General features: G+C 57.4%; 2 protein-coding genes across 2 annotated transcripts; both read left to right on the top strand.

Annotated features, from left to right (window-relative positions):
* The first annotated feature begins 228 nt into the window (after positions 1 to 228).
* lgalslb (lectin, galactoside-binding-like b) lies at positions 229 to 3694 on the top strand. Its single transcript, XM_029251343.1, has 5 exons — positions 229 to 727; positions 1294 to 1374; positions 1477 to 1565; positions 1794 to 1977; positions 2701 to 3694. The coding sequence occupies exons 1-5, from the start codon at positions 695 to 697 to the stop codon at positions 2842 to 2844; spliced, it is 531 nt and encodes a 176-aa protein (XP_029107176.1). The 5' UTR covers positions 229 to 694; the 3' UTR covers positions 2845 to 3694.
* Positions 3695 to 6830: 3136 nt separating this feature from the next.
* Positions 6831 to 12336, top strand: LOC108926962 (aftiphilin-like). The gene is made up of 7 exons (XM_018739984.2): positions 6831 to 6861; positions 7878 to 9003; positions 9597 to 9736; positions 9899 to 10025; positions 10118 to 10174; positions 10344 to 10448; positions 10601 to 12336. The coding sequence occupies exons 2-7, from the start codon at positions 7900 to 7902 to the stop codon at positions 10721 to 10723; spliced, it is 1656 nt and encodes a 551-aa protein (XP_018595500.2). The 5' UTR covers positions 6831 to 6861; positions 7878 to 7899; the 3' UTR covers positions 10724 to 12336.
* The last annotated feature ends 26 nt before the right edge of the window (positions 12337 to 12362 follow it).

Below are 12362 nucleotides of genomic sequence, written 5' to 3' on the forward strand. Positions count from 1 at the left end.
GACTTAAAAGTCCCCCGGGGAGGAATCGGGGGATGGACCGGCGGGCCGGCGGAGGAGCTCCGGCGAAGTAACCCGACAGCGGAAGTGCGCTGAGGGAGAGGGGCTGGAGATCGAGCGCTCGGTCGACGTCCTCACCTTCGCAGCAGGACGGAGGGAATCTCGCTCACCGACGCGGTTTGGGTCTCAACCCTCTTTGAAGGTGTCCAGAGCACTTCTGGTGGTTTTTGCTCCTTCGGTCAAAGGAAAGTACACCGATAAGAGGGGTAATTTACACTGCAGCAGTTTAGGGTGAGTTCCTCGCTCAAGGGGACGACAGTAGGAGACAGGATTTGAACCCGGAACTTCCAAGTCCAAAGGTGGCACCTCTAACCACGACGCCACCCGCTGGCCCTTCAGGAGATCTCGAGAAACCTTTAAAGCTCGGTGACGCATCATTCATTTCCCCGGTGAAATTCGTGCTATCAGAGCTCGTTTTACGAGAATCGCCAGTTGGAGCGGAGCGCAAATCGGGGGAAGCAGAAGTTCCACCTGGGGGAGGGGTGGTAAGGATCGTGGGCTGGATGGGGATTAGGGCTGAGAGGCGCGAGACACACACACGGGGGGGGGAGGGAGGGAGGGAGAGAGAGAGAGAGACCAGGGAGCGCATTCCTGCGCTCGCGACTGCCGCCCCGCGCGCTCCCTGCTCTTCTGCAAGATGGCGGAGTCGGGATCAGCGCGGGACGCGCGGGTGAGTTGAGCCGCACGAAACCGCACCGAAGAGTCCGGTACCACGCTTTTACCACACCGCTTTGCCCAGGAATAAACCGCAGCCGTGTTTTTTCGTAACTCGCCGTCCGATCGGACTTTTTTCCTCTCTCTTTTTTTTTTTTTTTTTTTTTTTCTGTGCTCGTTTCCGTTTCTCTGGGCGCGACGACGAACGGACACTGATGTGATGCAACGGCACGCGAACCTGGGGGCGCGAGCGCGCCGCGTTTGCCGCCGCCGTCGCGAGCCACGGGGGTAGTCGCGCGGACACGGTGCACGCGGCATCTCTGGTTGCCGCCGGCTCTGGGTTCGAGCGGGGTGTTGGGGGGGGGGGGCAGCGCGCGCTGCGTGTCAATAAAGCAGCTTCACACGCTTCCCTTTGTGCGCAACAATAGTGTGTGTGTGTGTGTCTCGCAAAAAGCGCGTTTCACTTCGTCGCGCCTTCAGTCTGCAAAAATGAGCTGAAAAAGACAAGAAGAATGAAGCGGTGAGTAAAAACAAAAAGGCAGTAAAAGTAACACTGAACTCCTTCTGTGTGTAAATCATAAGGCCGAAGAGGAGCACGTGAACAACTCCGTGGGGAACCCGGCTCTCATCTCTCCTGATAAAGAAGACCCCTCCCGACTGCTGGTAACGCTCCGGCACACACACACGCGCACACACACGCGCACACACACACTACCCCCTGCCAGCGACCCCTCTGACCCTTCCGGACTCGCTGTCTCCCCTCAGACCGTCCCGTTCAGCGGGCGCATCCGCGGAGGTATGAGGCCGGGCAAGAAGGTCATGGTGATGGGCATCGTGAAGCGCGAGCCCGACAGGTGAGTGCCGCACGGGGGGGAGGGGGGGTCCTGCACTTGCACACCTTCATAACGAGGAGGTAAATCCGCTCAGGACAGGTCACCACACACACACACACACACACACACACACAGTTCTGCAACACACCTCACTGATTGCCTCCCCACCTCTGTGTGACGTCACGAGGTGCGGCTTCCTTTCAGCGGCACGTTCTTCACACGTGTCCTTTGCGCTCCTTTGCTCCGCAGCTTCTGCATCAGCCTGACGTGTGGGCGGGGCACAGGGGCGGAGCCTCCCGCCAACGTGGCCCTCGAGCTGTGCGCCCGCTTCGCGCGGCGCCAGTTCGTCCGTCGGGCGCGCGTCTCCGGATCGTGGGGGGCAGAGGAGACGCCCATCGCCTACTTTCCCTTCATCCCGGAGCAGCCGTTCCGGGTACGAGCTGCGCCGCCTGGCCGGTCGCTTGCGCCCGGGCACTTTGGGGGGGGCCGCGCGTGCGCGGCCTGCTTCTCGGCTTACGGAGGGTCGGGACCCCGAGGCCGTTCATAACTCGTTGTGTTCGTAGCTCTGAAGTCCCCTCTACCTCCTCATTCAGCGCGGTCCACGAGTACGGACGACGTCGATTCGGGTTCTCCGTATTGCTGTAAAAAAAGTGTTATTTGTTCATTTCGAGGCGCATTAAATTCAAAGCCAATTCAAAAATACGCTGTTTTCACCAAATCCTGTCCTGTTCAGTGCCCATCGGGGAGCAGCTGATGCCGCGAACGCGTGTTCGTCTTGTCGATCGCTGACCGTCACTGACCGTCTCTGACCGTCTCTGACAGCTCCAGACAGGGCCGTAAACGCTGGGAGTGAGGGGAAGTAAGGTGGTGTCACAGTCGTCTTCTGTTCACCTCCGTTTACTTTGGGTGGGGAAACGGGTTGCGTTTGTGACACGCGAAGAGCCAGCGCAAGAGCTGTGCGCTGCGGTACTGTTACTACAGTAAATGTGCAGTAATGTATGTGGGACAGTAAATGAGGATGAGTTGTGTCACTTAGGAGAAAAGGCTCAGCTAAGTAAATAGATTTTAAATATAACAACGATGATAATAATAGTAATGTCTCTCTGTGCCCTCCTCCGTGACCGCTGTCGCCGTGTCCACCTGTGTGTCCCTGCAGATCGAGATCCACTGCGAGCACCAGCGGTTCAGGGTGTTTGTCGACGGACACCAGCTCTTCGACTTCTACCACCGCGTGAACGCCCTGCCGGCCATCGACACCATCAGCATAAGCGGGAGCCTGCAAATCACCAAGCTCGGCTAGCCTGGTCCTCGGCGCGCCGGGTCCCGAACCCGCCGGCACCCCCGACGCGCGACCTCCTGGGCGACTCGCTCCGCCGCCTGACCGTAAGCGGTTGCCTCTCTGCCACCTGAGCACAGGGCCAGGTGCGCGCGCGTGTCGGCCGGAGCCGAAGCGCTTCGCTAACACCTCGCTCCAGGACGCTGCGGCCAGATTCCGCGTGGAGAAGCGAGTCCCGAGCAACGGATTTTTGTGCCATTGAAACTGGACGCTCTCAGGAACACAGTGCTTGTAGCCGTACAGAACAGTGTGATGTATTGGGGTCGGTCGGGGGGGGTGAAGGTGAACTGTACGCTGCAGGGAGCGTCCTGCTGGACTTGGAAGGACAGCATCCTGACGTGTCCTACGGTAAACTGGGTGTGAAACAGTACAAGGGGCGGCGGCCTGACGCCTAATCGGTCGTCAGTCATTCCTGTCTGTTGCTGATATGATCGTTTGTCCAGTAGATGATGTCAGGTGCTGATTGGTCATCTGCGAAATGGGGCGGGGCCAGCAGCATGCGGACGCCTGCAGGGGGCGCCGCGGTTCAGTTCCACTGTTCAGGGGTGGCTTGGCTGGTAAATTGTCATCTCGTGGTGTTTCGGGTGTAAATCGGAGTCGCTGACAGGTAATCGTAAAAGGCGCGGGACCGCAGCTCTTCGGGACTCCGATTTACCACGGTGGATGGAGTGGTAAACGGAACAGCGCTAAGAGGGGACACCAGGCCGGTTGCGCCCTGTCAGGAGGTTTGGGACCTGGGTCCCACTTAATGTGAAGGGTTTCAAGGACAGGTAAAAACACGGTACAAGGCACGTGTCGTGTGGCCCACCCCCCCCTCCCCAACAGCACCGTATGACTGTTATTGACTCTTCTCAGCAGGCAGAATGTAGAGCGTCTGTGTGCATTGGAGTCGAGTCGCCATCACCAGCAGTGCTCTCGTGTTCCAGAAAGGACTTCCACTGGGGAGTAGCAGCGCCGCGTACCGTAGTACTTCGACACTCTATATCCCCACTATAACGTCAGCGCTGAGACCTCCTGTGTTACCCACGTGCCCCGGACTTTCAGGTGACCCGTTTGAATCTCCACCAGGTGCCGAGCTGCCGACGGGGCCCTTCGGCCCTCTAGCGCCCGAGGTTCCGGGTTCGAGCTCTGCTTTTATCGGCGGATCCCGGCGTGCTGCTGGAGTGCCGCGTCACCGCGTATCAGCGCGTCGCGGCCTTTCCGTCACGGCTCAGTTCGGAGCGCCGGCTTCGGGGAAACGCGCAGGAAGTGAGTCGGCGAAGGAGCCGCTCGTCTCGGGGGGCGTGGAGAGACGGCGCGCGAGCCGAGGGCGGTGCCGCGGACGCCCGCGCCGTCGTCTCCCCGAAACCGGAAGCGTCGACCACGGCACGGCGGACGCTCCGGGAAGGACCGGACCCAACGCCCACTCTGCTCTCCAGGGCACACGAAGCCAGGAGGACTTACTGCTTAATCTGCCTGAGTCCACCTGCTTTGTGCAAAAGCTGATTACTCTATATCAGGTGCCACTAATATCCACACGATGGACGTGCGCCTGCGTTCCCAGCGGTCACGCGAACCGACCGTGGGAGAAACGCCTCGTTCTGCTTGCGTTCGCTGCGTTGCGGCCCGTTCTGACGAGGGTGCGGGATGCAAGCGTCGACTCTGCGCCTTCGAGGCGAGACTTGCTGACAGGTGTCTGCGAACACCTCTGGGAGCAGGGTCAAGACAAGTCCCGCTTTGAGGGGTGTGTGTGTGTGTGAGAGAGAGAGAGAGAAATGCTGCACGCAGGAACAAGCAGCACCTTTCACTCAGAGCTGGAGGCACTCGAGACGAATTCCTGGGTGTCGACGTGCGCGTGGCGAACGTGCAGCCGGGGCAAGGGCTGACGCGGCCGAGGGTCGCGACCCAACGTGCCGCGCTGCTCCTGCTCTCGAACCCAACAATGGCGCATTGTGTCCCCGAAGGCTTCTGAGACTCGCGCTGTTTTCTAAACGATGCCAACGCGACGAGTCCTTCTCGCTGCGTTTGAGAGACGCTTCAGCCGCCGCGTGACTCAGCTCGGCAGACTGTCGACATGTCATCGTTTGGGGAAACTGAAAGGTCCCGGGGGGGGGCCAGGGTCACCGCAGAGGGTGTGGTGTCACGGCCGTGGTTCGTGTACCGCGGTAACGCTCCTTCACACACTGCGCTCTCTGTTCAGGGAATTTTTGGCAGGAGATGATTTAAAACGGAAAAATCTACGCGGACGACGTCCAGCGCCGCGTGCGAGTGCGAGGAGGGAGGTTTCTTCGACGAGCGCGTGCGACGACGATGCGGGCACGCCGCGTCAAGCGATGGGTCTTAGAACTTTCTGACCGGGCCCGTTCACGTGTTCTCGTGGAAAGGATCTCATTTCTAGAAAGTCGCGCCGCGCGTTCCTGGCCGCAGAGCGGCTGTCGGCACAAAGCGTTTCCGTCGAGTTCCTTCATCGAGGGACAGCGGGAAACGAAGAGCGGGAACCGGCGCCGTCGGAGACGCCCTCGCCGAAATCCTCTTTCCGGGAAACGTGTAAAAGAGCGCGAAACAGCGTTTGTCCCGGCGTCTCCGGCGTCGAGAGACGGGCTCTTCCCATAATTCCGTGCGGCACCGAGTCCGGCGTGGGCCTCCCGACCCCCCACCCACTCAGTCCGTTGTCAGCACCGCGTCTTTGAATAAAACACGTCCGTCTTTGCAAAAGTGTCTCTTTTCACGGTTCTTGTGCGACTTTGTTCATTTTCCCAACGTCCTCCGTCCTCCAGTTACCTGATCAAAGTCCCGAGGACGTCCTCGGCCACGAATCCGAATCCCTGCGCTGCGGGGTTTCCGCTTTGCTCCAGTCATGTAAAACATCATACCATCTCATTATTATTATTATTATTATTATTAATAACTGTAATGCCTGTATATAAAGGCTTGCGGGCAGAGACAGCAGCAGGGGCCGTAGTGCTTGGAGCCGCTGCCTTCTTCTTGCGCTCGAAGGACCGCTGTAATTTAATTATATATTTATTAGCAGAGGAAGCGCGGTAACTTAAGTAAGACTCAGACTGCTCAACGCAACGCAACGCAACGCAACGCAACGGTTCCTCTTCGGCGACGCGACGCGACTCGCCGCTCTCACCTCGTCTCTACCGTCACGTCAGCGCGGTTATTATTTCCGCGGTCAAACCTTAATCGTCGCATTAATGGGATAACGAGGGAGCGTCTGTGTGACGAGGTCCCCCCTCCTCGCCTCTCTCGGTCAAGGGCTCTGGTCTGGAACACACCACCGCACCGGCCCCCCTCTCTCTCTCTCTCTCTCTCTCTCTCTCTCTCTCTCTCTCTCTCTCTCTCTCTCTCTCTCTCTCTCTCCCCGCAGCGCACCGCGTGTGTGTTTGCTGTTTGCTGCGTGTTTCTCATTCCTACTGCTGCTCTCTCTGTCCTGTGCGGGCAGGGATTTCCTCCTGCGGAGTGGGGCCTGAAATGCAAACGCGCACACAGAGAGAGAGAGAGAGAGAGAGAGAGAGAGAGAGAGAAACACTCACTGCTTTAGTTTCTGTTTCAGACTGAAACATATTTGTGGAACAAATGTTTCTTATAATAATAATAATTACATTATGAAGAAGAATAATAATAGTAGTAATAAAAATAATTTTAATAATGATTAGCGCCTTCAAAGCGCTTCACAGCAGGAAGGCGGACGAACGGGGTACAAACAGGGGATGATGACGTAAATCGTGGTAAAGTGTACCCGGCAGTGCCGCGCGCCCTCGCTCCCTTTATGAATGGAAACTCCGCTGTGCGGGTGCGAGATGCGTCGCGCTACTTCCGGGTCCCGGCAGCCGCGCTGCGTCACTTCCGGCGGAGCTCGGATACATTGTAGCGAAGAAAGGGGATCAAACGGGACTCGGTTCCGGACGGCGAGATGGGAGCGGACGGGGAGGAGCGGAGCGGAAGGTGACGGAGCAGGAGCAGGAGCAGGAGCAGGAGCAGGAGCAGGAGCAGCAGGTGCGGTACTCTGTTTTTACTGCGCTGTGGGGGTGGTGCTGATGATGATGATGATGATGATGATTGAGATGGGGTGTGGGGACTCCAGACAGAGCTCAGAGCTGGATGAAGAACGTCCAGCGTCATGCTTCTTACAGCAACACACAGGTGTGTGTGTGTGTGGTGAGTTAATCCACACGCACGCACGCACGCACGCACGGAGAACTGGGCTCTGTTTAAATCCCACACCCACGTGACGATGAGTCCTCTCACCAGACACACCTCTACTGACCGTCTGGCGCACGCTCCATCACCACGTTCCTGCCTCTGCTGCGTCACTCATCCCATCCCACCCCACCGGGGGTCCCGGGTCGCCCGTCCTGTCACATAATGACACCTGGTCGCGGGTTCAAATATTTTAACTTGACAGATGCCCGAATAACGTGTCGAGTGTAGAAATTTTCCAGGTGAGTCGTGGTACCGAAACGCTGATCAAGGATGAGACTGAATAACCGGTGAGGGTTTGTTACATCGATATTTCGGGGAGCTGCTGCTCCCAGTGTTTGTGGAACGTAAGCAAAGTGTGAGTGATGCTGTGTGTGTCGAGTGGGGCAGAGCGCTACGGGCCGTGTGGCTTCGCTGGACGTTTGTCCATCTGTGTGTGTGTGTGTGTGTGTGAGGGGTCTGCAAAACCTTCCAGTGGCAGCACATCCCATTTTGCTACCAAACTTAATGAAAATGGTGTTGCTACTTGCTGATGGTCTTACCGTGATTTCCGCTCCTCCTTTACTCCTCTGTTCTCCTCGGACCGACCGCGTTCCATCACGCGGTCGTTCCTGACCACGACCGAACGCAGAATGTGCCTCTATTCTGAGCCCAGGTGTCTCATTACTCTTTTATTTTGTTTGCACTTTTTCTTTCGATAAACTCTGTAAATGATCGGTTTTCTGGGACAAAAGTGTTATGAAATTGTTAATAATAGACGGTCTGTCGAATCTGTCCAACTGTGTGTGTGTGCGCATGCGCACTGCTTTCAGGTGCGAGCACATTACGCGGAACATGGAGCCAGATGTGATCCACATGTGTTCCTCCTCCTCCCCACCCCACCTGGATGAGGAAGATGGCGACGACTTTGGAGGCTTTGGCGACTTCGCCAGGGTCCCATCTCTCACCATCCCGCCTCGACCTCCAGGGCTCCTCAGCAACGGCGCCGCCGCGTTCCCGCATTTGAGTTTCGGGGGATTAGCCGGAGACCCGGGGAACGCGGTCTCTAAATCGCACCGCGGTAAACTCCGAGACGTGAGCTGCGGCTTTTCTCTGTCCCATCCCAGCGCTGCAGCTCCAGAGGTGGATGGGTGTTGGCGGGAAGGCGAGAGCCCCAGCTGGGATGATGGACCGCTGCTCACGAACGTTTTAATAAATGGCTTTGAGGACGAGCAGCGTTCGGTCCCCCCTGCGGTCGAACCCGGACGGGAATGGCGCCCGCACGTCGACGTGGGCTCTTCCGCGCGTTCGGGTGCCTTGTCTCGTACGAGCTCCCCTCGGGGCGCCGACCGCAACGCAGGCTGCCGACCTGCGGCCGAGGAAGCCGAAGCCCTGAGCAATGGCTGCTGGGACGAGCGCGAGCGGCACCGGGTCGGGGGTGGGCTGTCTCCCGGAACCGGGGCGGAGGAGCGGAGCCCGGTGGGCGGTGCCGAGCGCGGCCGGGGGGGTGTGTCGCAGAACTCGGGGTTCGTGCGCACGGTCAGCGCCTCCACCAGCGGAGACTTTGCATCCTTCTGCCAGGCGGTGTCTCCCGATGGCCTCGAGGACTTCGGAGAGCTCGGGTTCGGGTTCGGCGCCGTCGCCGCGGACGACGAGAAGCTCGGCTCCGGGGACGACTCCGCTGACTTCGGCGCCGGCTCCTCGGGGGGGCGGGAGGGCGACTCGGACCCCTTTCCCAGCAGCGACAGCTTCGCCGACTTCCGCTCGGCGCCCGCCGATCCGGACGCCGCACCCGAGTGGGACCCCTTCGGGGGGCAGGCCGGGGGGGGCTCCTGGGCCGCGTTCCAATCGGAACGGAGCGCCACCTGTTCGGGAGAAGGGGAAGAACGGCAGCGGGACGGTCCTGGCGCATCGCCCCCCCGTGGCAGCTCCTGCACCTGCAGGAGGAACAGTGTACCGGTGAGGCTTACTTTCCACTTTGGTAAACAAAGGTAAATTTGTGGTGAACTGCTGTGACACTACAACTGAATTATGACAGTAACATCCCCCCCCCGCGTAGAGCACATGACTTTCTGGCATCCCAAGCGTTTGTTCTGCAGTCGCTCTCATTACTTGTACCGTCGGCCTCCTCCTCCGAGTCGAACGAGCCGCACGTTCCGGTCCTTAATCGCTACCGTACCGTGTCGAACCGAGTGCCAGCGGGTGGCTCGGCCCTGCGGCTCCACCCCACCCCCTAAGAAAACTTCATTGAACACTAACGGTGATGCTCCAGTTCTGTGACTTTGACACAGCCCTCCCGTCACTTCCCCTTTCAGGTGAGACTACAGGTGAGGTGTGTACCACCTCCTAGCGGTAAGGAGTGGACAGCAGCAGAGCTTGTTCTTAGACCGCCGAGTGTTTAAAGCTGCGTCCTCCTTTCCAGTCCATCACCCGAAAAACACAATTTCACGAAAATGCTGCAGAAGGTTTTGGAGGATGTAGGTTTTCCAAACGGCACATGATATGTTTGGTACGGTTGTTCCGGAGGCGCTGAGGTCTCCTGCTTTTCTCAGTTGTCTCTGTGCAGTCGGCTGGAGAGCCTCTTCCAGACCAGTTTCCCTGTGGAGCCGATTGCCGAAGCCCAGGAGGAGGTCTTCTCCCTCTGGGCGGCGCTGAACGGGCGGGGACAAGAGCAGGGCGTGTCCGGCCACAGGTGACACTTCCTTTTCCTACCGCCTCCCGACGACCAGGATGGAACCTGGTTTGGTATTTGCCGCGGGAGGAGATGTGCAGTCCTGTCGTCATGCGTGCACTTTTATCCTCTAATGATCTTGATGTTCAGTCGCACACCTGTCGCCCCTTGCTGGTTGTGCAGGACGCCGCAGGACATCTGGAGGCAGCTGCAGGACATCCATGGCGCTCTGGGCCTCAAGCACCGGTGGGCTGGTTCCCATAGCAACAAAGCACTACTTCGTTCCCTGGGCGTCGACAGTCGGAACATCGTAAGTCCTCCGAGGTCCTCGGCTGCCTCGTGTCTGTTTGCGCCGCCCGTCGAACCGGGAACCCCCTGACCGCCTCCTGATTCTTATCCCAGCTTTTCGCAAGCCAGAGGAGCCACCTGGCTGCGGTGTCGTCACACGCCACCGATCTGGTGAGTGTTGGTTTGGGGGATCCAGGAGGCCGCATGCGCAGGTCCTTCTCATCTAGGACATCAGTAGAACGTGGTGCAGAAGAAGGAGATTGAAACTTAGCACATGGGAGCTAACAGACGTCACGCTGTCGGTCATCCACCGTGGCCAAACTGTGCCTCTCGCTCTCAGGGTATGATACAGCGCCCGCCTCCGGAGGCCGAGAAGATCAACTCCGTTGCACAGAGACCTTCAGGGTCCCCAGAAATAAGCACTTCCTGTCCAGAGTCAAAGCAGGTGTTGAGTAATAAATAGTATTTTTCATTTTCTGTGTAACTGTGTGCTGTGGGTTTTTTTATTTTTACTATTGATGGAACTGGGTGGGGGGGGAACCAGACCTCACCCGGTCCCAGACCTCACACGTCACCGCTGTTTGTTCCTCCTGCCAGCAGGGGGCGCCGCCACCCGTCCGGTTTGACTGCGGCGACAGTGGCCGTACCGACCCTGTGGATGGTACGTCTCTCCGCCATGCCGCCTGTGCCGCCCGGTCCCGGCAGAGCCCCGTCGCCTGATGGCTGCCGTTTCTACCCTCTGACCGGTGGAGCTCAGGTTTCCTTCCCGCCCCTCAGCGGCCCCAGAGGTCTGTTGGGTCTCAACTCTGCAGGGAACCGTAAAACAGCACAGTTAGGATACGGCGCCGACAAGCGAACATCCACAAGCGTCTTGGCAGCTGGAGCCAGTTCCCTGTTGAGCCGTCATTTCGCTCGTCTCTTACCTACGAGAACCGCGTACTTTTTGACGGACATCTCGGCACGTCTTTCACGCCTACTTTTCACGTCCTTCAAGCGCAAGCATGTGGCTGTAGTGTTTGGCAGGAGCTCTGGGAAGAGGACATTTAGAAGGAAAGGAAAGGAAAGGACTGCACTGCATTTTGAAGCAGTTGCACTTCAAAGGTAATTGAACATATTTTGAAGGTGGTCAGTTGACCCTATTGCTGAACCTAGCAATGACCGCATGGTGACCCTGCTGCTGACCCTAGTGCTGAACCTACTGTTGACTCTGCCACTCAACGGGGTGTTGAGCTTAGTGTCGAACCTGTTGTTCACCCTACCGTTGACCTTGGTGTCAGCTCTGCCGTTGACCCTAGCGTTGACCTCAGTGTTAACTTTTGTGTTCACTCTGCCCCTCACTGTAGCGTTGACCTTGGTGTTGAATCTGCCGTTGACCCTTCCGCTGACCGTACCTTTGACCCCAGCACAATTCATCCACGCTGGAAGCCTGGGTTCTTCACTTGGTGTCTTCGCTCTTTGAGCTGCAGTCTTTCCATCACCTTTTCTGTCCCTTTTCCTTTTTCTTCACTTTGAAGGGAAACAATATTTAATGAACTAACCCTGTAATACAGTGTGGAAAGTTTCCAACTTTCCCATCAAGTTTTTTTTTTTTTGCCTTTGATTCCTTAGAACTAAATGCTTTTTTTTCCTGGTTGCAATAAATGGGTCTTATTAGAAAACTCTGGTAGCAAGTGACCATGTTCTGCTTTTGCGTCCCATGACATCTGGCAGCCTTAGTGTGCGTGGGCGCCGATTACTCACTCCATGCGTTTAAAGAAAGTTCCAGAAGGCCCACTGCTCACGCTACGAACACCAGCGATTCCTGTCGGAGGAGCCCAGACGCTCTGATGCAGGACCGCTTGACGGCTTTAACAGTCGGTCAGTTTGCACACGCATCATAGAACATCCCTCCTGTGCCCCTGGGGGAGGTAAGTGGGACATTCAGCTTTGCTCATGTGGCTGTGGTGACGGGAGCCGTTGCCACGAGTCCCAGGTTCGAGTCCCAAAGGAGCAACAGCAGCTCTAACCCTCTACTAGCTGGGTTCCAATCCCAGCTCCTGCTGTAGTACCACTGACCAAGGTACTTACCCCAGAGCAGTACCTCCTTTTTAGAGCAGAATAATTTACTGTAAGTGGAGAAAATGGTCAAATACATTAACTTTTATTGAATAATATAAAACTACAAAAGTTACATTAAAATTCAAACACATACATCCTTTAGTCCAAAAGAGAGGAGAGTGACTGGAGGGGGGGTGTTTCCTCCCCCCCAGAGACAATATTGCATAAAGAAGGCACAGCAGAGGAGCCATCCCCACTCACACACTAACCTCTGTCTCAAATCTGGTGTGTGTGTGTGTGTGTGTGTGTGTGTGTGTGTGTG

The sequence above is a fragment of the Scleropages formosus genome, chromosome 4 (genome assembly GCF_900964775.1).
Source record: "Scleropages formosus chromosome 4, fSclFor1.1, whole genome shotgun sequence".
In the NCBI taxonomy this organism is placed as follows: domain Eukaryota; kingdom Metazoa; phylum Chordata; class Actinopteri; order Osteoglossiformes; family Osteoglossidae; genus Scleropages; species Scleropages formosus.